General features: G+C 39.1%; 1 protein-coding gene across 4 annotated transcripts in view; it reads left to right on the forward strand.

The window, feature by feature from the left end:
• C1QTNF7 (C1q and TNF related 7) overlaps positions 1-22,274 on the forward strand; it is a 109,863-nt gene that overhangs the window by 82,147 nt on the left and 5,442 nt on the right. For 2 of the 4 annotated variants that reach the window (XM_017498714.1, XM_017498716.2), the window contains exon 2: positions 17,873-18,118. In XM_017498714.1, coding sequence (XP_017354203.1) covers positions 17,873-18,118 — 246 coding nt within the window. Of the gene's footprint in view, positions 1-3,831; positions 3,901-8,692; positions 8,795-17,872; positions 18,119-22,274 lie in introns of those variants that run through there. The other 2 variants (XM_037727933.1, XM_017498715.2) reach the window with 2 other exon arrangements.

Raw genomic sequence — 22,274 nt, forward strand, 5'->3', positions numbered from 1 at the left:
TGTCTATAAGCTCCAACCCACTGTCCTTTCAGTTCCTAGAATTCCCAAAGTCCTCTCTTGCCCTAGGGCCCTCTCCCATGCTGTTCTTCCTTCCTGTAAGGCTTTTATCCCATCTTCACCTGGCTCAGGCATCCTCAGGTATCCCCAGGTATCTGATCCTTAGATCTTCCCTGATCTCCCAGACTACAGGAGGCACTCTTTTCAATCTCTTTCACCAACCCCGTCTTTTCCTTTGTAGTGCCTGTGTCACCTTAGTTTGTGTAGGTATTTACTAAAAAGAACTTGTAAAGTACAGCAGTTAAAAGTCCTAAGACCACATGGCCTCCAGCAAGTTATTTACTTCTTGTGCCTCAGTTTTTCCATCTGAAGAATGAAAAGAACAATAACAGTAACCTTCTCTTGTGGTTACAGGAAGACTGGGTTGGTGTATGCATAGCCCTCAGCACAGAGTCTGCCCAGAGCCGCTGGCTGAGATTGTGTAGGGAATCTGGGGCATTTCTGCAAAATGACCTCTGAGATGCCAGTCAACTCAAAAATGGTACAATTGCCAATACTATTGTGGAACAAGCTTTGATCTTCCCTTTACAGCAGAGGTTAGCTTCACTAAACTCTAAAGTTACTTCCAAATCTGAGATTCTCGGTTCCAGGGACAAAAGGTGCCTGGCTGTGGGGGAACTTACATTTCCCAGGATTTTGTTTTTATATAGGGATGGGGCAGTGTACATTCACACAACCTTTTGGAAAGCAGTTTGGCAGCATGTACCAAGAAAGACATAAAACATACAGAACTTTTGATCTAATAATTCCATTTCTGGGACTCTGTCCTAAGGAAATAATCCTAAATAGGGATAAAGGCTTATGCACAAAAACTTTCAATGTAATCGCATTTATACTAGGAGAAAATAGAAATAGCTTAATTGTCCCATAATAGGAGAGAAGGGAGTTAAATAAATTACTGTGCAGCCACTTGATGGATGTTGTTTGGCCATTAATGGCTCCAAAAAATAACAAGGGAAACACTTATAATATAATATTAGGTTGAAGAAAAAGCACACAGCAACAGTGTATAGGTAGTATTACAAAACTTTGAACAGAAGACCTATGCATACACAGAGAGAACAAAAATAACAAAAAGAAAGAAGCTAAAGTGGTAGCAGTGGTATCATTCTGAGAAATAGAGCTATGTAAATAATCGTTTATTGTTATTTTTCTACCTTTTCCTCCTGAAAAAGTGTCTTTAGTAAGCATATACTGAAAATAAAATACAAATAGTTGCATAGGACAATTATAGAAAATACATGAGGTTAAAAAATAGCATATATATTTTGATCAAAAAATGTATATACTATGAAGAGGAAAAAATATTAGAAGGAAATCACATATGTTTACACACACACAAATATACACACACACAGCCAAATGAAAAACAAACAAACCAAACCTGTGCCTCATCTTCTAGAATCCTGTTATATTACAATCCTTGCCACGTGGGTGGAGTGATTTTCTTACCTATCTTTGCCTAAGTGTGCTTCATTTTTGCTGCCACCCATTCTTTCTCCAGATAGCTGTCCAATAAATCTATCTATTAATAGAAGTCATATATGGTCTCATCACTCACAAACTCTTCACTGGCTTCTTAAGGCCCTGAAGTTAAAGTTGAAGACCCCCAAGAAAGCTTTAGCCCCCACATCCACAGCCTCGGCAAGGACTCCACTCCCCTCCCGTCTTCCTCTTACTCTTCTCCAGCCTCCCCAGCTTTCTCTCACTCTCTGCAAGGTGCCTTGTTCTCTCAATGCCAGGCTTTTACTGAAACCATTACCTCCCCCTGGAAAAGCTACTTATTCTATCCTGGCACTTATTTTCTCAGATGCCTTACAGTCATCCTTCAGTTTTCAAAAAATCGCTTAGAAGTCCTGTCCCTGGGGAGAGTGTTTCTGATCATGCAGATAAGATTATTCTGAAAACACAGATCTAAAGTGCCTCCAGAGACATGCATTTCCTAGTCCCAACAAGAACGTAAACTCTAAACACTATTGAAAGAAAAAGGAAGGCCTCTAACTTAAAGCTGCCCCTCCCTGCACCAACAGAAATCAACATTTTTTGAGTAGCATAAATGTGTCAGTCAACAAGATGCATTACTTCATCAAACTTTATAACAACCTTACTTCATTTGGACATTTTAAAATTTCAATTTATAGAAAAGAACACTAAGGTTTCAGAGGGGTAATCCTCAGTCTTTTGCCCAAGGCTATTTGCCCAAGTTTATTTGCCCAGGGTCACATGGCTGGACAACCATGACTTTGTCTGTCAAAGCCAGCAGTCTTACTCCATGAAGAAATGTCAGTGGGAAGAGAGAAGGCAGGAAGATTCCTGCTAGTTTAGACTCTAGGGTAACATTCCATTGCTTTGTCTTTTTTTCCCCCAAACCTCAGTGCTCAGCTTTTCTCCCCAACACACTATGAGTCATTGTTGGATTTCCCAGCTCTCTCTCCAATATGATGGAGTCTGCTGAGGAGAATTGTTTTGGCTGAAAGTGAATGGGTGTGCAAGAGTCACCACCTGCCGCTAAATCTTTGCCTTTGTTGAGTCTAATGTAGCTCTTGACCCTGAACTTGGCTCATGTCCTCAGGCACCCTCCCCCCAGAATGCCTCACAGGTTTTTAACAATAAATAAAGCAGAGAACATGGGCTCCCCACTATCCGGATAAACGTTTAGAAACACCAAAATGTTCAAATCGACCTGAGATGCCTGAAAAAAAGAAAGTTGAGGAGGTTTTTCTACTAAATAATAAATGTAAGGTACCGTTATGATCACCACCATTTTTATGCCTACATAATGTCACAAAGACACTCTCAAAATTCTGCAGCTAGAGCGGTTTGCATCACAGAGTGGAGGCATTGCTTCTAGGCCTCCGGCCTTTGGATGGTTTTCAGGTGCAAACAAGAGGAACACAGAGAACTCAGGACAGGCAATGGCACTTACCAAAGAACATTAGCCAAAGCTTAGTGATAAGAGCATCAACAGCTGTGCCAGCACTATTCACCTACTTCTCATGTATGGAGTACCCACGAAGTGCTAGGCAGCAGGGACTCACTTTCTATGATTATTCCAATTGATCTTCACAACAATCCAAGGAGTCAAGTACTATCACTCTCCTCATCTTAAACCAAGAGTTTGGTTTGAAGGTCAGACAAATCTGCCTTTGAATGCCAAATCTATCACTCAGTAGCTGTGTGACCTTGGGCCCATTCTCTCGTTTAGAAACTTCAGTTTACACATCTGTAATAAGGAGATAATAATCTGGTTCAAGCCATCATCCCACCTCAGCCTTCTGAGTAGATGGGCCTATACATGCACAGTACTGGCTGGCTATTTTTTTTTTTTTTTCTAGAGATGGGGTCTTGCCATATTGCCCAGACTGGTCTCGAACTCCTGGGCTCAAGTGATTTTCCCACCATATCCCCCTAAAATGCTGGGATTTCAGGCATGAGCCACCACATCTGGCCAACTTTCTATAAGTTTTTTTTAAGGTTTTTAAGTTTTAAAATATGAGAAGTGATATTTTGGGCAAGGTAAAGTATTATGATTTGGTATAATGTGATATTGTTAATTCACATTTATCCATAATCATGGATATGTATGTAGATAAAAACACTGGAATGTCTTCTACATGTGAAGTTAGGAACCAGGTATCAGTGAAGGCTGTAGAGGAAAGACTCTTTTGGGCATTGTGCAGGGACCTGAGTTCTAGTTCTGGTTTAGCATAAATAGGTTATTTGGGCAAGTCACTTCTTACTGAATTTTGGTGTTTTTATCTGTGAAACGGGAAACTCAAGCAAATAAACTCTGAGATCCCTTCCTCTCCAGCAATGTGAAATTCCTGGTGCACTGTAAGAACTGTGAGTTGAGATCCTGTCTTCCACTTTCAAAGCTGTATGTTCAGGGCCCAGCACAGTGCCTGGCACACACAGGGGTCAATGACATTTGTTCATTCCATGAGTCAGTGAATTGCCTTTTTTAAATATGCAAACTCCTTTTCTCATGAGAACCCACCTCTTTCCCTACAATGAAAGCAGATTCAGTTTAGAAACCAAACTAAGTCATTTCAACTGGTTGAAGTCAGCTTACAAAGCCAGGAAAGTGACAGCAGGCACCACCTCTACCTGGTCAACATCCTGGTTCATGAAATCCTGCTCATAGCCCTTCTGTGGAACTTATTGACCTCAGGATAAGGACCAGAACCTCCAGTGGCCAGCAGAGCTCCACCTGACCCAGGCACATCCTCCCTGTAGGCTTGTGCCTGCCTTTGCTTTTTCCCACTGGCCCCCACTCAGCATCATCTTCTTCCTCCCCAGGGCCTTTGCATGTGCATTCTCTCAGCCTGGATATGTTTTCCTGCTCTTCTGCCAGGTTCATGCGTACTTTTTCCCCCCATTTTAGGTCAGATGTCATTGCTTTAGGCAAGCTCTCTCTAGCCCGTAGACTCAACTGGGTTATCCAGCTAAACACTTCTCTATATTTTCCTTCAGAGCATTCTCCAAAGTTTATTGAATTTATCAAATGGCATTAACTGTCCTTAAAATTATATGAGTAAGAAACAATCTCGTTTTTCTTCCATCATTTGTTCTAGCCAAATTCCGTTGGATCTTTCCTCCCTGCCCTTCCATGACATCTCAGGCAAATTTCTTGGCTTTCTGGTAACTTCCAGTTACATGAACAGTTTTATTAGTCAATTGTGACTCATTTTCAGATATTAAAAAGACAAATCTAAATCAAATTTTCTATTTTATATCCAATACAAAACTTGTCCGTCTCCATGGCTGCAGTTCAGGATAAGCTATGCTCCTTCACTCTTGCCCCATCTCCTACCACCTCCTTTCACTTTCAGCTCCTCTTGAGTCAGGTCAAAGAGTAAAAGAATCAGAAAAAAAGGTGGCTGAATTAATTTTTTTTTTGATAACTGTATGCTTTTTTCTGTTTTTTTTTTTTTTTTTTTTTTTTTAAGTTCTGGGGTACATGTGCAGATCTTGCAGGATTGTTACATAGGTATACACATGCCATGGTGGTTTGCTGCCTCCATACCCCCGTCACCTACATTAGGTATTTCTCCTAATGTTATCCCTCCTCAATCTCCCCACCCCATGCTATTCCTCCCTTAGTCCCCCACCCCCAACAGACCTCAGCATGTGATGTTCCCTTCCCTGTGCCCAAGTGTTCTCATTGTTCAACACCCACTTATGAGTGAGAACATGCAATGTTTGGTTTTATGTTCTTGTGTCAGTTTGCTGAGAATGATGGTTTCCAGATCCATCCATGTCCCTGCAATGGACATGGACTCATCGTTTTTTATGCTGCATAGTATTCCATGGTGTATATGTGCCACATTTTCTTTATCCAGTCTATCATTGATGGACATTTGAGTTGGTTCCAAGTCTTTGCTATTGTAAATAGTGCCACAATGAACATACGTGTGCATGTGTCTTTATAATACAATGATTTATAATTCTTTGGGTATATACCAGTAATGGGATTGCTGGGTCAAATGATATTTCTATTTCTAGATCCTTAAGGAATCACCACATTGTCTTTCACAATGGTTGAACTAATTTACACTCCCACCAACAGTGTAAAAGTTTTCCTATTTCTCCACATCCTCTCCAGCATCTGTTGTCTCCAGATGTTTTAGTGATCACCATTCTAAGTGGCATGAGATGGTATCTCAATGTGGTTTTGATTTGCATTTCTCTAATGACCAGGGATGTTGAACATTTTTTCATATGTTTGTTGGCCACATAAATGCCTGAATTACTTTTACTTAATAAATGCTACTTGTATGGTTCTCTCCTGGCTCCAATGTCTTCTGTGCACCCCAGGTAGCCAAATGCTGGCTCTTTCAGGGTGAAGTGTTCACAGGGTCACTGGCACGTCCCTGTGGGACCTCTAGTCTGCGCAGTGCCCTCACATGGGTCATGTACTCCTTGGTTGACAGCTTGTAGTGATCCCATGCCAGCCTCAGCTTCTGTACTCAGTGATACACCCAATGACTTCTTAGTGGCCTCCCCCAACTAGGAGGACTCCTTGGCTCAAGAAGTCCCATCAAGATGGCCCAATTCACCTGCCTTCCTCAGTACTATCTCCCTGGTAGGGAGTGCATATATTCTTGCCTCTCTAACAGCTGCCCCTGAACTGCTCTTTCTTCTCCAGGAAGCATTCTTCTTCAGAATTCTCCAGGTTCTGTGATGACAGAGGACATCAAACTTCAGTTGTGAGTCAAGCTTCCCCACAACTTCTTTTTCACGTTTCTCTGGTGCCTTAATGATTGCAAGGCGCTTAGCTTCACAGATCAGTTAAAATCCAACTAGGATAGCAAGATAAGTAATTCTCTTCTTGCAAACATCCCTAATCTTTCTCAGTAATTCTCTTGGATCTTGGGGTCCTTGTCACTCTGCCACAGAAGTGGGGCACTCTTCCCTTCCTTCCCTCATAGTAAGGAAAACGAGAAGCACTTTAATTACTCCCTTATTAGCTAACAGCTCTACTTTGATGCCTCTCTTCAATCACTAATCCCTTCTGAATTTCTAGTTTTCCCTTATGTGGACTGAAAATGGCTGATGGTCAGAGTCATCCAGCTGGCTTTTAACAAGTTCTAAGTCGATGTCTGAACATTGGTTGCCTATCATCCTCTGCTTTGTGTTCTCAGCTGAAATTCCAAGTGGATGGGAATTCCCAATTCATATCCCGTTAAACATAGTTCTGTGATTATTTCATTAATATCTCTCTTCCCCACTAGATTTTGTCTCTACAAGGGCTCTTTGTTTGCTCTCTACTGAACACCAAGACCAAGCATTCAGCATCTGACATATAGTAGCAGCTAAATAAATATGTGATGAAGTAATAAATAAAAGAACAGGATGAGACATAAAGAAGACAGGTTTGTATCACAACTCCCTGGTTTGGAAGGACAAATAGATGAGGCATCATTTGAGCAAGAATAGATAAGGCAAGGATTCCTAGAGCCTGGCTGCCCATCGGAATCACCCATAGAGCTTTTAAAAAATATTAATGTCCAACTTAATCCACTAGTGTGCTCATTCAGTAGATCTAGTTAAGAACCAGTGAGCTAAAGTGCATGAGAGATACAAATTATGTGCTAGAAGGATTCAGGAGAAGACAGGGTTGCAACTGGTTGAGAATATCAGGGAGACATTCTGTAGAAAGTGACACACACAGAAGATAAATGTGAACAGATGGAGAAAGAGGGATGGGGGAGACATGGTTGGTAATGGCTTGAAGCCACTATCAATTACATAAGCAAGGCACTGAGGTTAGAAAGAGAAGATTCGATTCCTAACAGAACCCAGGGCACCCATGGAGAGGAGGAGGAAGAAACAGGAGGTATGCAGTCCACCCCGGTGGATGCAAAAACATGGTCTTCTAAAGTTAGCAACAACCTAGGGAGGAAATATGGTAAGTGGTTAGGTGTATCAATTGAGGATCAGACTGTCTAAATTACTCATCTGTAGAAGGAGGATATCAGACAACATCACTTGGTTCGAGAATATTAAGAACTATGAGAAACCCTGGAAATAATCAAGGACAACCATTTTATTTTGAAAATGAGAAAACAAACCCAGAGACTTTATCTGATTAAAATTCTACTCTCATTTAGCAATAAGTTATGACTAGCTTCCATGCTCAAGACATTGTTTTGACCCTACTGTGATGGCATTAAGATTTTGGACAGCCAACAAATTCAAAGGACCATTTCCTCCAGTCTGGAGGGTGGATCCCAAAGGCAAAATGAAGCTGATCAGAACAGGGAGCCCAGCAATCTTCTTGGTCAAGTGTATGGTCAACCTCCACTTCACTAACTGGAAACATTCCTCTCAATTAGAGTCCTCATTGCTTGGAAGAATGAGAGGAAAAGAAAGATAAAAACAAGATTTTTTCAGTCGTCTAATTTCCATAAATGACATCATAAATTATATATTGCTGTTGCCAAGGAAATATAAGAAATACATAGCAGAAGGAAACAAAGAAATTGATTGCACCAAAGATGACTAGTCATATGCTTTGGAGGATCATTCTGCCTTTTGAGATGTTATGATCAGTTCTTTAGAGGCACAAAGACATATTAGCTTTCTAAAAATACCCAATCATTTATCCATTCAGCAAAGAACAAAGAAAACAAAATCGGTACAATTCTCATGACCCTCTCTCTTTTCACAGCACATAGAATGAGGGGCTGTTTTCCTGCCATATTTACCAAGAATAGGGACTGTGTTAATTATTCCACAAGACACCATCCCAGGTCCAGAATCAGAAGGCTCTACCTCCAAAACTCTTAAATACAAAATGGCTTTTTTCTCTAAGTTAACAACTAATTTCCAGTCAGTGAGTAATTTTTTTCCTGAAACATTCACTCAGTGGAAAACAAATGAAGAAGGAAAAAATTAAGTAAACAAATCTGAAAAAGAGGCCACAACACACAGAGATGGAGAAGCTCTAAACTTACCAGTAAAGGAAAGCAGGCACTTAAAGTTTATCCCAAATAAAACTGTAATTTTAGCTGGTCCCTGAGTTGAGCCTCACTCGATGAATGAATTCCAGGGCCTTTGGCTCTTTGGGACTAAACGAGAAAATTATTTTTAGCACAACTATTTGGAAATCTTTGAGAACTTGGATCCGTTGTTCTGTCTGGTACCAAAGGAAGTTTTTCACTGAGCTCTCATGAAAGATCTTCAGTCTCTTGTGGATTTAGAATCCTGCAGCAGCCCACCATCTAAGAGCAAGGTATGGTGTTTACTCTTTTTGTTTTTAGAATTTTAGCAAATTTAGATGCAGTGGCCTGTTCTTGCGATGGAGACTTTTTAGTTTATTAAACAGATGGTTCTGTAGGAAGAATCCATAAAACTGAAGACCTAGATTTGAATCTCTGGACTGACACTGGCTTTCTAACCACAGACAAGTTGCAGGACTTCTCTGGACCTTGGTTCCCCATCTAACTTACTACAGGATGGTTTTGGGGAGGATGATATGGGCTTAGCATTGCTCTCTAGCCTATAAAATGTTTTGCTAATGTCAGGATTTTTTTTTTTTTTAATCATTGTGTCATGATAGCACTTTCCATAAAGCAGCCAAAACATTATCAAAAATGAACTGTTGATAATAATAAATATTGAGGAATACATTTTCTTCATTCAACTTTTGTTGAGCCTCTGCTGTAGATGCTGTAGACTAGCCTCTGCCCTAGAGTTCACATTTTAGTGGTGAAATAAGCAAGTCAATAGATAGCTATAACACAATGCAATTGTGTGGCCTTGCAGGGGACTTGAGTAGTGCCAGGAGAAGGAAGATAATTCATGGCAAATAGGAAAAGCAGTTCTGCAGAGGAAAATGGGAGCCCCAAAGGCAAGGAGCTGATGAACAAGAACATAAAAGGAAGTGAGGCATGAGCAGCTCAGGTCTCCATCCTGTCCCAATCACAGTGCCACTCCCAGTGCAACGAGAGAAGCACAGAGCCTGCTGTTGTGAAATCTCCACCTCCGCAGGCCAAGGAAATGTCTCGTGTTGGCTTTCCCTGGTTACCTATTCTCTTCCTAATGATTTCCAGGCAAAGCACATTTTCAACTTGAATTAATTATCAAGTCCAGCCCTTTGTCATGAAGTAATATGTTATAGTTTCTCTCGCGTGATGTAGGGGCAAACTCAAGTGTTTGAGGACAAAAGAACTCAGTTCAAATTCTGGCTGCACCATTTCATGCTGTGTGGACTAGAGCCGACAGAGTATCAATTTTCTTACTTGTAAAGTGAAGATGATAGCACTTACTTCATAAAAACTGGTGTGAGGATAAAGTAAAGGATGTCCTTAAAACACTTGGCACAGAAATAAGAATACTGGCCTCTCCCTGCATTCCAATTCTTTTTTTTAGTTTTTTGAATTATCATAAAATATACACACCATAAAATTTATATCACTTCAATCATGCCTATGTGTACAATTCTGCAGCATTAAATACATTCATATTGTTATGCAATAGCATCACCATCTCTCCAGAACTTCTTCATCTTCCCAAACTGAAACTCTGTACCCATGAAACCAGAAATTCCCATTCCCCTCTTCCCTTCCTCCGCCAACAACCAGTATTCTACTTTCTGTCTAGATGAATGTGACTACTCTAGGAGCTTTATGTAAGTGGAATCACACAATATTTGTCCTTTGGTGACTGGCCTAGTTCACGTAATAGAATGTCTTCATGGTTCCTCCATGTTGTAGCATGTGTCAGTACCTCCTTTCTTTTTTTTTTTTTTTTCATCTATGGTATTTTTAATAAAAGTTTCACCAAATTTAAATATGCTCTAATTACAACAAATTCAAAAAGTTGCTAGGAAAATAAAGAAAAAAAATGTCCCATCAGGCAAGCATAATTGCTATTTTTTTTTTTTTTTTTGATAGGGGTAGGCGTTAGAGTGTGATGGGGCAGGGCAGTAACAGCTTTACTGCTGTTATAATTGCTGATATAATCCACACACCCATTTAACCCACCCATTTAAAGAGCATAATTGGCCAGGGTGGTGGCTCACACCTGTAATCCCAGCACTTTGGGAGGCTGAGGTGGGCAGATCACTTGAGGACAGGATTTTGAGACAAGCCTGGCCAACATGATGAAACCCCATCCATACTAAAAGTAAAAACGTCAGCCAGGCGTGGTGGCAGACACCTGTAGTCCCAGCTACTTGGGAGGCTGAGACAGGAGAATCCCTTGAACCCAAGAGGCGGAGTTGCAATGAGCCTAGATCATGCCACTGCACTCCAGCCTGGGCAACAGAGCTGGACTCCATCTAAAAAAAGAATATAATTAAGTGTTTTTTTATTATATTCACAGAGTTGTGCAACCATCAGCACAATCAATTTTCAGACATTTTCATCACCCCAAAGAAGAAACCCTATAACTAGTAATAGCCATTCTCCTTGCCATCTCTTTTCTTTCTCTTTCTCCCCTCTTCTTCTTTCTTCTCTTCAATCGCTTCTTTCACCAACTGGCATTGAGAATTTCCCAGTTAAAGTATGGTGTTGTATATCTTCTAGTTCTTTGAAAATTGTTGGTGTATTTTGATGGGAATTGCATTGAATTTGTAGATTGCATTGGCAGTGTGGTCATTTTCACAATATTGTTCTATCCATCCATGAACATGGGATGTGTTTTCATTTGTGTCATCTTTTATTTATTTCAACAGTGCTTTGTAGTTTTCCTTGTAGGAGTCTTTCACATTCTTGGTAAAATATATTCCTAAGTATTTTATTTATTCACTTATTTTTGCAGCTATTTGCAGTTATTGTAGAATAAATTTTATTTTTTCACTTATTTTTTGCAGCTAATTTTGAGTTCTAGATTTGGTTCAAATAAAAGTAAATAAAAGCCATCTATGACAAACCCACAACCAACATTACACTGAATAGGGAAAAGTTCAAAGCATTTTCCCAGAGTACTGGAGCAAGTTCTATTCCCGTGGGCATCAACAATGCTCATTTTTGCCACTTCTACTCAACGTAGTACTGGAAGTCAGAGCAATCAGACAGGAGAAAGAAATAAAGGGCATCCAAATCAGTAAAGAGGAAGTCTAACTATTGCTGCTTGCTGATGACATAATCATATATCTAGAAAACCCTGAAAACTAATCCAGAAAGCTCCCAGAACTGGTAAATGAATTTAACAAAGTGTCAGGATACAAAATAATGTACACCTCCTTTCTTTTTAAGGCTGAAGAAGATTCCATTTTGCTTGTAGACCAGGTTTTGTTTATCCATTCACCTTTCCATGGACACTTGGGTTGCTTCCACTTTTTGGCTACCGTGAATAATGCTGCAGACATGGGTGTATAAATATTTGTTTGAGTCCTTGCTGCTATGAACATGCATGTGCAAATATCTGTTTGAATTTCTGATTTTACTTCTTTTGGATATATACCCCAAAGTGGAATTGCTATATCATATAGCAATTCTGTTTAATTTTTTTTGAGAAATCACTATATTGTTTTCCACAGGGGCTGTACCATTTTACATTCCCACCACCAACATATTTTATTTTTAAAAGAAAATATATACTTGTAGTTTACTTACTCTGGGGAAAAATAATATGCTGTTTACAAAGGGATCTCAATCTATGAACATGTTTTCCAGGAGTTCAATCTTTGTACTGAGTTAATCAGTATTTCTCCCAATATTTTCTGTGGCTAGTTTAGCAAGAATGAAGGATTTCATGACTAAATAATCTCACAAATACTATACACAACATTTTTGCTTCAAATATAAACATATTAACATGATGTCTCTTGAATCTAAAGTAACACAACTTAAAATTTTTAAATGTGTTTAAAAAAATAAAACTGTTACTTTGTAATCCCTACAGAAAAATAGGACTGAGGATTATTTACAATTAGCATCCAGGACAGATCTGTTCCAGATTAACAGTATTTCCAAGCTGGACATGGCAGCTCACCCTTGAAATCCCAGCACTTTGGGAAGCCAAGGTGGGCAGATTGCGTGAGTTTAGGAGTTCAAGACCAGCCTGGATAACTTGGTTTCAAGACCAGCCTGGATAACTTGGTGAAACCTTGTCTCTCCAAAAAATACAAAAGTTAGCCAGATGTGGTGGTACATACCTGTAGTCCCAGCCACTCATGAATTCAATTCAATGCTTTAAAGCATATTGTATGTGGAGTGACAGCTAAGGGGTACAGGTTTCTTTTTGGGGTTTCAAATTGGATTGTGACGCACACTGAGTTGTACAGTTTGGTAAATTTTATGGTGTGCAAATTATATCTTTATAAAGCTGTTAAATATTATTGTAATGTTTATGAAATTGTGACCCACATGATTTATTCCCAGTCAAAATAACTAAGTTCACTGCAAGGCAGTGGGGGAGTAGGTAAATAATGGATTATTCAACATAAGCAGTTGAAAATATAAAGTTGTGTCCCTACCTCACACTTTTTATCAGAAAAAATTCTGATGGAACAAATTTTTAAATGTGAATAAATAAAACAAAAGAATTGAAAGAAAAGCACAAGGATTCTTTTCAGGACCTTGAAGTGGTAAAGGCCTTCTAAACAAAATAAATCAAACCTCAAAAGTTTTTTTCATAGTAAAAATATTTTAAAATAGATGAGGAAAGAGAAGAGACAAACTGGGTGAAATTATTTGCTGCTTATGTCATAAGCTATTTGGAGAGACAGAGAGAGAGAGATTCATTGCACCATTGCTTATAATAGCAAAAGAAAATAGTCCAAATACCCATCAGTAGGAAACTGGTTAAATATGACAAATACATCTATATGATAGATATTTTTTAGCCATTAAATAAAAAAGGACAAGACAGTGCTACATATATAGGTGTCAATACAGAAGCTGTAAATACACATATGGAAACTAAGTGAAAAGGCAACATAGAGAACATTGTGTGTGGGATGCCAACAAGGGGAAGAAAGACATGCAAGAAACTGGCAGAGGGGATCAGCTCTAGAGAGGGAAGCTGGGTATCCAGAAGACTCAAAGGAAGGAGAAGAAATTGACTTTTCATTGCATATACTTTCTTTCTTTTGAATTTTATGAAATGTACTATATACCCAATACAAAAAAATTAATTTTAAAATATTTTAAACACCCTAGACTATGCCAAATTAAAACATGTTTTTGCTGTAGTGATACAATAAAAATCTCAAGTTTTTTATTTGTATTTCTCAAACACTGCAAAAGGGCACATAGTCTTCAGGGAGATTTCTTCAAATCCCATTTCCCTCTTTATTGTGTAATACTCTCATATTTCATAATTTCTAATAGTTTTTCCCCCTACAAAGCTGAAACTTCCCCACAAAATTATCCCCTTTCTCCAGCTGTGTTTTTTGGGTTAATCCCTGCTGTAGGTGGTTGGACACATCAATGACTTCAACAAAGATCCCTGCTCTCATATAGCTTACATTCTATCAGGGAAAATGTAGATATAAAATAAAGATGAGAATTATCTCCTGAGTTAGAGTTGAAAAGCACAATGGAGAATAGAAAAATGTAGAGCAGAAAAAAGGAAAGTCAGGGGCAGAAGAAGGCAGGTTGCAGTGTTAAGTACAGTTATAAGGGTTGAACTCAATGACAAGATGATATTTGAGCAACGATATGAACAGGGAGATGGAGAATTAATTTATATGGACATCTTGGTGAAAAGGGTTTTAGACAATGTGAAGAGACATGTGAGACCCTAAGGTAGGGTATACCTAGTGTATTTCAGGAGCACCAAGGAATCCAGTGTGACTGGAGCTAAGAAAGTGAGAATAGAAGATGAAATCAGGGAAATAAGGAGGCCCTTGTAGACCATTGCACCACGTAACATGAAGCTTTGGGCCCTTAAGTGCAATGGAGAACTAAATACGGTGATGCCACTGTGGTTTTTCCATTATAATCCACACTCCGTAGTCTTCCTGCATCAGAGTCCCAATATTTGAATGACCTCAGTCACCACTGTACCACTAGCATGCATCAGGCACCACAACACATTGTTCCTCAATTCTTTTTGTTTTCTGAGACAGGGTCTGGGTCTGTCACCCAGGCTGGAGTGCAGCGGCAATCTCGGCTCACTGCAACTTTTGCCTCCAGAGTTCAAGTGATTCTCCTGCCTCAGCCTCTCAAGTAGATGGAATAACAGGTGCATGCCACAATAACCGGTTACTTTTTGTATTTTTAGTAAAGATGGGTTTTGCCACATTGGCCAGGCTGATCTTGACTTCAAGTAATCCTCCCGTCTCAGCCGCCTAAAGTGCTGGGATTACAGGCATGAGCCACCACACCCAGCCTGTTCCTCAGTTCTGATAAGGATTTTTATTGAATAATCGATTTGAGTGCCTTTTAAAAAGTTTTAATTGGGAATGCTTGGAGCATTTAGACTCCTGTACAAACAGTAGTATTTAAGTGTATTTTTCATGAAAGAGATCCATTTATTCAATGAATAAATTTGTTTCTGTTGTTTTAATTAATTTGAGTGCCTTTTTGCCTGGCTATTGGCAATACTGAATATCCTTTCTTCCAATCACAACTTTAAAATTTCTGCTTCCTTTGTCCACCACCAACTAGACCCTGCCACATTCTTCTTCACAAATTGTTCCTGTGACTATTGGCATAGTTGCGCTTTCACACCTGCATCACCATGTCTGAGAAGCCACTACCCAAATCAACTTCTCTGCAGACAATTTCAGATCCCTCCTGAAAGCAACTCTGGCCTCAGCCTATAGTCTTGCATCTCATGTCTAGTTAAAAGCCTCCTTATAACTATCTTCTATGAACCTTTATAGATGGGGTCTTGCTATATTGCCCAGGCTTGTCTCAAATTCCTAGTCTCAAGCAATCCTTCCACCTCAGCCTCCCAGAATGCTGGGATTACAGACATGAGCAACCACATCCAGCCTTCTTTTTTCTGGGGAGGGGGTGACATTATTACTGTCCTGCTCCATCTCCACAGCAAAATGGGCCCCGCATGCTCCAGGCTTGCATCATGTATCACCACAGCAAAAACATAACCTACTTGAACATGTTCCTACCCAGAATATGTATTAAAATTCTTTAAAGAAAACAGAATAAATTAATAACTTAAGTGATTAGGCACCAACAGCAATTTGAAAAATTAAATGTCCAGTTTAAATGGTAACAAGATAAAAACTTAAGACTGGGATTACTCTAGCCCATCTTCTCTTCCTGTCAAATAGTGACAGTTCTGTGGGAAATGATTCTAAATTTCAAGACATAAGTGGCAGACAAATACACAAGAACACATATCACCAGAAATTACAGGACAGCCTGAATCTCCAGGTGGCCTCCTCGGCAGGTAGACCACCATGATCCCAGGCCCCAAAGAGCTTGGCAAGTCCCAGCAAGGTGGCCTCCTGAGGAAGGTTTTTAGAGCTCCTGAGGTCACCCTTGCTTCCTCCATGTTTTAAAGATAAAGGCCCAGACAGGGCCACTTTCACAATCTCTCACAAAGCCTCCTCTAATCAGCTTTCACAAGGGAGAGAGAACTGCTAATTTAATCAATGCATCTTGTTCTGACTGTGGCAGGGGGTGTGGACAGAATGTTCTTTCCATATTTTTATTTTCATCTGAAGCTCCTTTGGAAGGGCTGGTTTTGAATGCACTGGGCTTGACAGAAAGTGCCTTAATCCTAGTTGAGCAATAGAATCAATAATTTTGGATTTGTGCTGTATGACAAGTCTGCCAGACAGGGCAAAAATGTTCTCCTTGATTTTTTTTTTTGAACTAGTAACACTGAGATTTAGTCAAAGCTACAGAGCCTGAATTTAGATAAGTTGCTTTGGTTTTTCACTAATAAGATTTCTAGGAATCAGGCTTACTTCAAAATCACATGTGCACACTGTGTTTTTCTTAGTTTGTCATTCCTATGCTCTGGCAAATTTCTGGGTCTAATTCCAAGATGTTGCAATTTCCCCATGGGTACCACAAAAGTGGTGATGTGTGCCTGGTCAATTTTCTTATGTGGTTGTCAAAAAAAAAAGAAATTTCATCTGATTGCTTTGCCCACATGTTATGATTATTCCCTTTGGGAGAGTATATACCAGGTCAAACACTAAATATTTCTTTTTAAAGCACAGGTCCAACCATCCAAACACAACTCATTTACATGACCCCAGAACCACCTGTATATGTTCTTCCCTTTGAGAAACCGCTAATCCTAAGGACCATTTCACCTAAAATATCAGGTATCCCTAATTTCTACCACTCTCCATCTCGCCTTTGGCCTATATGCCAGGATACCATGCTAATAAATGATGCATCATTCTCAGCTTCTAGGCTTTGTGGATGAGTGGGACTGGGGCCCAAGTCCTACTAGATCAGAACTGAAGAGACCTGCTGCCTGCTCCACGTGGGGCACGGATGCCATGCGTAGCTTAATTTCACACAGCTCTTTAATTGAGCCCCAGTGCTAACAGCTTAATGGGACACCACGGCATTATATCCTGCAGATTTTAAATTAAAGTTTGAGACCCCCCTCAGGACATGCACAGTACTCCAATTAACACTAATTGGCATTACACATGATTATCAAGTGAAAAACATAGTTTTCCTGAAAATCCTTCCTCCTTTCTCCAGCTTTAAATAGACCATAAATTCTAAGAAAACAATCATGGGTACATGCAAAGATTAGCTAGAATGATGTCTAGCATGATGTTGATTTTGGGAGAACGTTGGAAACAACCTAAATATCTATAATGGGGGTTCTGTACATAAAAGATAGTAGAAACAAAAGCAATTATTTTTAATGTTATACATAATGTTCACATGAGAAGGTATTCATGACATATTACTAAGTGAAAAAAGCTAAAGAAGTGTAGGAATTGCATGGTATCACTTTCTCCATAGCATAGAAAAAAGACACTGGAAGGATATATATATATACTAAAATGTAAATCTCAAGGTGGTAAAAATAATATTGATGTTTGTCTTTTTCATTTCCATGTCTAATTTTTATTCTTTGAAAAATGTGCTACTTTTGCAAAAGAAAATGCCATTTTTAAATCCATCATTTATTTCTGAAGAACAAATACAATGCAGTGGTTTATTTTGAAATGTTTTTAAACAATTCTTTATCTGCACCAACTCCTGTGTAGGGCACTGTGGTTTCTATATCAATAATGTGTTAATAATTTTCACTGGAATTATGAAGGTGAACAGAGTTTTATATGTGTGGAAAGATGAACAGTGGAGTGAATTGTTGCAAATGGACATTCTTGTGTTCAGGCTGATTCAATTATGCCAAACCACCCCTCTCCTAACACAGAAAGTTCATTTATGTCCGTGTGTTTCTCTTCCAGAGCCAAAGATGTTTGTCTTGCTCTATGTTACAAGTTTTGCCATTTGCGCCAGTGGACAACCTCGGGGTAATCAGTTGAAAGGAGAGAACTACTCCCCCAGGTATATCTGCAGCATTCCAGGCTTGCCTGGACCTCCAGGGCCCCCTGGAGCAAACGGTTCCCCTGGGCCCCATGGTCGCATCGGCCTTCCAGGAAGAGATGGTAGAGACGGCAGGAAAGGAGAGAAAGGTGAAAAGGGAACTGCAGGTAATGAATGAGAAGTTGCATAAAACACTCTCCTTCACCCCCATCTTAAAACTGTTCCCCTTTCTTTGTTACTTTTTCTAATGAGAATGGTTCCTTAAACCCCTTCTCTCCTTTACTTTCATTAATTACAACAATTTACTGAGACCTTACTAGGCTTCAGATGCTGCCGTAAACTCTGTACCTGCATCTGTATTTCATTATAATGACAACTCTTTCAACTGAACGTTATCCCATATTATAGATGGGGAAATTGAGCCACAGCATGATTAAATGAATTACTGAGAATGGATCGGGGTGGATGTGCACTGCTAGTGGCTGCCAGAGCTGGACTCAAACATCTGATGCCCAGAAGTCCTGGGCTATTGCAGCCAGCAGGTAAATGTATAGACAGACAGACAGATGGACAGAAAGGGAAATAGATAGGCTAAGCAGAGGCAAAAACCAGGAGCCAGATGCACAGATGCCATCCTGCTCAGCAGGAGTATCCTGAACAAAGATACATAAAGGGCTTCTAAATTTTATTTTTCACAGATTAAATGAAAATAGCACTGTAAAGACTACCTTTCCTAGCTTATCACTTTCCCACCTGACACATAGCAGCCAAAAAGTAGATTTTTACAGCTCTTTACAGCAACACAATTGCCCACTAGCTCTTCAGTAATTTTCACTTTGTTTTCCCCCAAAATAAATTGGCCCGGGAAGCTTGCCAGATTCTGCAGTCTTTCAGAGTAAACCGAATTGAAATTCTAGACAGGCTGTGTTAACTCTAAAAGAGGTAGGGATTTGGAATCAATCTTTTAAGACAAGTTTCTGAGCATAAAAGTTGGCAAAAAAGATAGGAAGGAAAAAGCTATATATCTCAAATCATCACACCTGATTTATTGGAATTCTGTAAAACAAAATTATAATACATATTCAGATTATTGGATAATAATTCATTTCTGAATTTGCCATGCAGAAAACATCTGGCAAATCAATTACCAAATCTATGAACATTGCACAATAATAGATACAGAACCTTGAAGTAATAAAGCTTCAACGTCAGATAAGAAGCTTTAATTTGGAGCTAAATGTAAGTTTTCAAAGACATCTATAAGGTAATGCCTGTGAATACAAGTTACCACTGAGTCATAATTACAAATATTCTTGAAATCCTATAATAACACCAGGGTTATAGTTATATATTGCTTTTAGTTTATTGAGTCTGGAAGCAATAATGTAGTGGCTATACAAACAAACACTGGGGTCAGAAAGACTTTGGCTCAAATCTTAGCTCTTTCAATCATTAATCTAGTATTCTTGGCCAAATATCCTCTGTGAGGCTCAGTTTCCTCATTTGTAAGTTGGTGGTTATAAGGGTGATTGTTAAGTTTAGGGAAAAGAGTACGTGCAAAACACTCTGCAGGATAACTGCCATATGGTAAAAACTCGGTAAATGTTATAACTTATTAAATTTTGACCTGCAAATGTGAGTCACAGCTAAATTTGTGACTAGCCAAAGCCATATACTAAACTAGACATTGGTAATTCGTTTCATGAGGTGGTTCCAATGTTAAAGACATATATGTGGATATGCATTCAGATTAAATTAAATGTTCAGAACTGCTATAATTTTAACCATATATGAGGCCAGCTATACCACCATATTCATAGATCCATTCATTCATCCATGCACTATGCATTATACATTCAATAATATTTCTGTGCACCTATTACTATCCAATATTATTCTACCAGTGTTTCTCAACCTCTGCACTAATGATTACTGTGGAGTGACTATTCTGTGCATTGCAAGATGTTTAATACCATTCCACTAGATGCCAGTGGCACCCCTTTCCAAAGTGAAAATCAAAATCTTTCTATACATTGCCAGCTATCCCCTGGGTAGAAAGGTGGACAGTACAAAATTCCACCTGATGGAGAACACTGTTCTGGACACTGGGAACACAAGCATAAGACATTGTTCTTGCCTCAATAAGCAGACATTCATATGGAGGAGGTCACCAATACATAAATACATAATTAAAATACATCATCATAATAACCATTTACTAAGAACTTATTGTCAGAACCTTTACATTTCATATTTAATATCTACTGTAATATTATTAGCAATAATTGTAATCAGCAACAATAATAATGCTACAAATAAAAAAAGATTGAGATTCAAAAACAAAATGACTTTCCTAACCTGGGATTATTTAAATACAATATACACACATAAAGATACATAACAGCTCAGAAAGAAAAGGTAGGAATGACTACATTATAAAATGTAGTTTATAAGTGAGGCATACCTCACTTATAAACTACAGGAACAGCCTGAGAGATCTGGGGATGTGTTTTTTAATATGACTGTAATTGGGCACAACCTGGCTGGGAGTGCCTGCTCTCTGTTTCCCCTTTAGTGACACTACAAATGTCTTCTCATTCACATACTCTTAGTGAATACCCTCTCCACATCCACCCCAACCAAGTCCAGTCAAGCATATTTTTGGTCCAATTTCCCTATTCTAAATGACAAATGCAGAGTTTGTTATACTAAGCTATAAATTTTCTATCAAAGTATCTGTCTCCTTCATTGGTCTGTTGAAATTATTACTGTATCATACTGTTAACATTTAATTTAATCTGGGTGCATATCCATGTAAAAATCTTCAGATAACACTAGAATGACCTCATGAAAAAGATTATTCATTCCAGCTTATTATATGGATTTAGGTATTTGTGAACTTAACTGGACCCATATTTGCAGATCCAGGGTCATAAGCAATAATAGCTAATTTTAGGATTGGGCCAGTGTCTTTCATGACCATGTTTCACTTATCCCCTAGCCCATGACTGGCATGTAGTAGGTGGCCGATTAATGTTAGATGGTTTACATGGATGCACGCATGTATGCATAGATCCAGGGATGGATGGATGGAAGGATAGAATGAATGAATGAATGGATGGATGGATGGAAGGAAGAAATGGCACAGAAGAAATCTAGGTAGACCCATTTTGTGGAGAAGTATTAATAAATCCTTTCTGATCTAGTTTCAATACTGAAACATAGACTAACCCTTACTCCCATCATCCTCCACTCTACCCAAGCATATGTCTGACTAAATAAGGAGAAGGACAATAATTCATCCCTTCTTTTCACTCTCAATGTGCGGAACCTAAGCACACGAGCAAATTCTTCATAGAAACAGAAAGAATAACTATACATTATTACAGCTAGTATGTGATTATTGGTCACCCAATTCAGCATCTTGAACAAACATTACTGTAGAAAATCCAAACCTGGCCAGGTGCAGTGGCTCACGCCTGTAATACCAGCATTTTGGGAGGCTGAGGCGGTGGACCACGAGGTTAGGAGTTTGAGACCAGCCTGGCCAACATGGAGAAACCCCATCTCTACTAAAAATACAAAAATTAGCCAGGCATGGTGGCAGGTGCCTGTAATTCCATCTACTCAGGAGGTGGAGGCAGGAGAATCCCTTGAACCTGGGAGGCGGAGGTTGCAGTGAGCCGAGATTGTGCCATTGCACTCAGCCTGGGTGACAAGAGCAAGACTCCATCTCAAGAAAAAAAAAAAAAAGAAAGAAAGAAAGAAAGAAAAAGAAAATCCAAACTTTCAGGCTCTGAAGGCCTTTTTGTGAACAGCATTGTAAAAGTGCATCCCAGAATGTATGATTTGGTCTCAAGGAATTTGCAAGAGGGTGAGACCTCAGGCAGTCTAGTCATTTCATTTCAAGGACTGGGAAACTAAAGCCAGAGAGATCAAGCCCTTTCTTCAATTTCACCTGACTGATCCATGACTGAACTGGGGTTTTATCCCAAGCCCGCTGAGTCACTGTTTACTGCTTTGCCCAGTAAGTTTGCATTGGACTTAGATCCAATCTCCCCTTATTATAAACAGAGCATTTAAAACCCAGAAAAGAAATTACTTGCCCAAAATTTAAATTAAGGTTTAGCTTAATAAAAGTTCTTAAGAACAAATACATAGGTAAAGTAAAACTACACAATTCATCAGCAATATATGTGTTCTGACTACAAAAGTGCACTACAGATTACTAATAATTTGGATACTTTTTGAGGAAATATCATCATACAAGCACTATTTATGAAATAGATTTGGCCATAAAATTGAATGATATCTTTTGATGAT

Source organism: Cebus imitator, unplaced genomic scaffold (genome assembly GCF_001604975.1).
Source record: "Cebus imitator isolate Cc_AM_T3 unplaced genomic scaffold, Cebus_imitator-1.0 Scaffold249, whole genome shotgun sequence".
Taxonomy (NCBI): Eukaryota; Metazoa; Chordata; class Mammalia; order Primates; family Cebidae; genus Cebus; species Cebus imitator.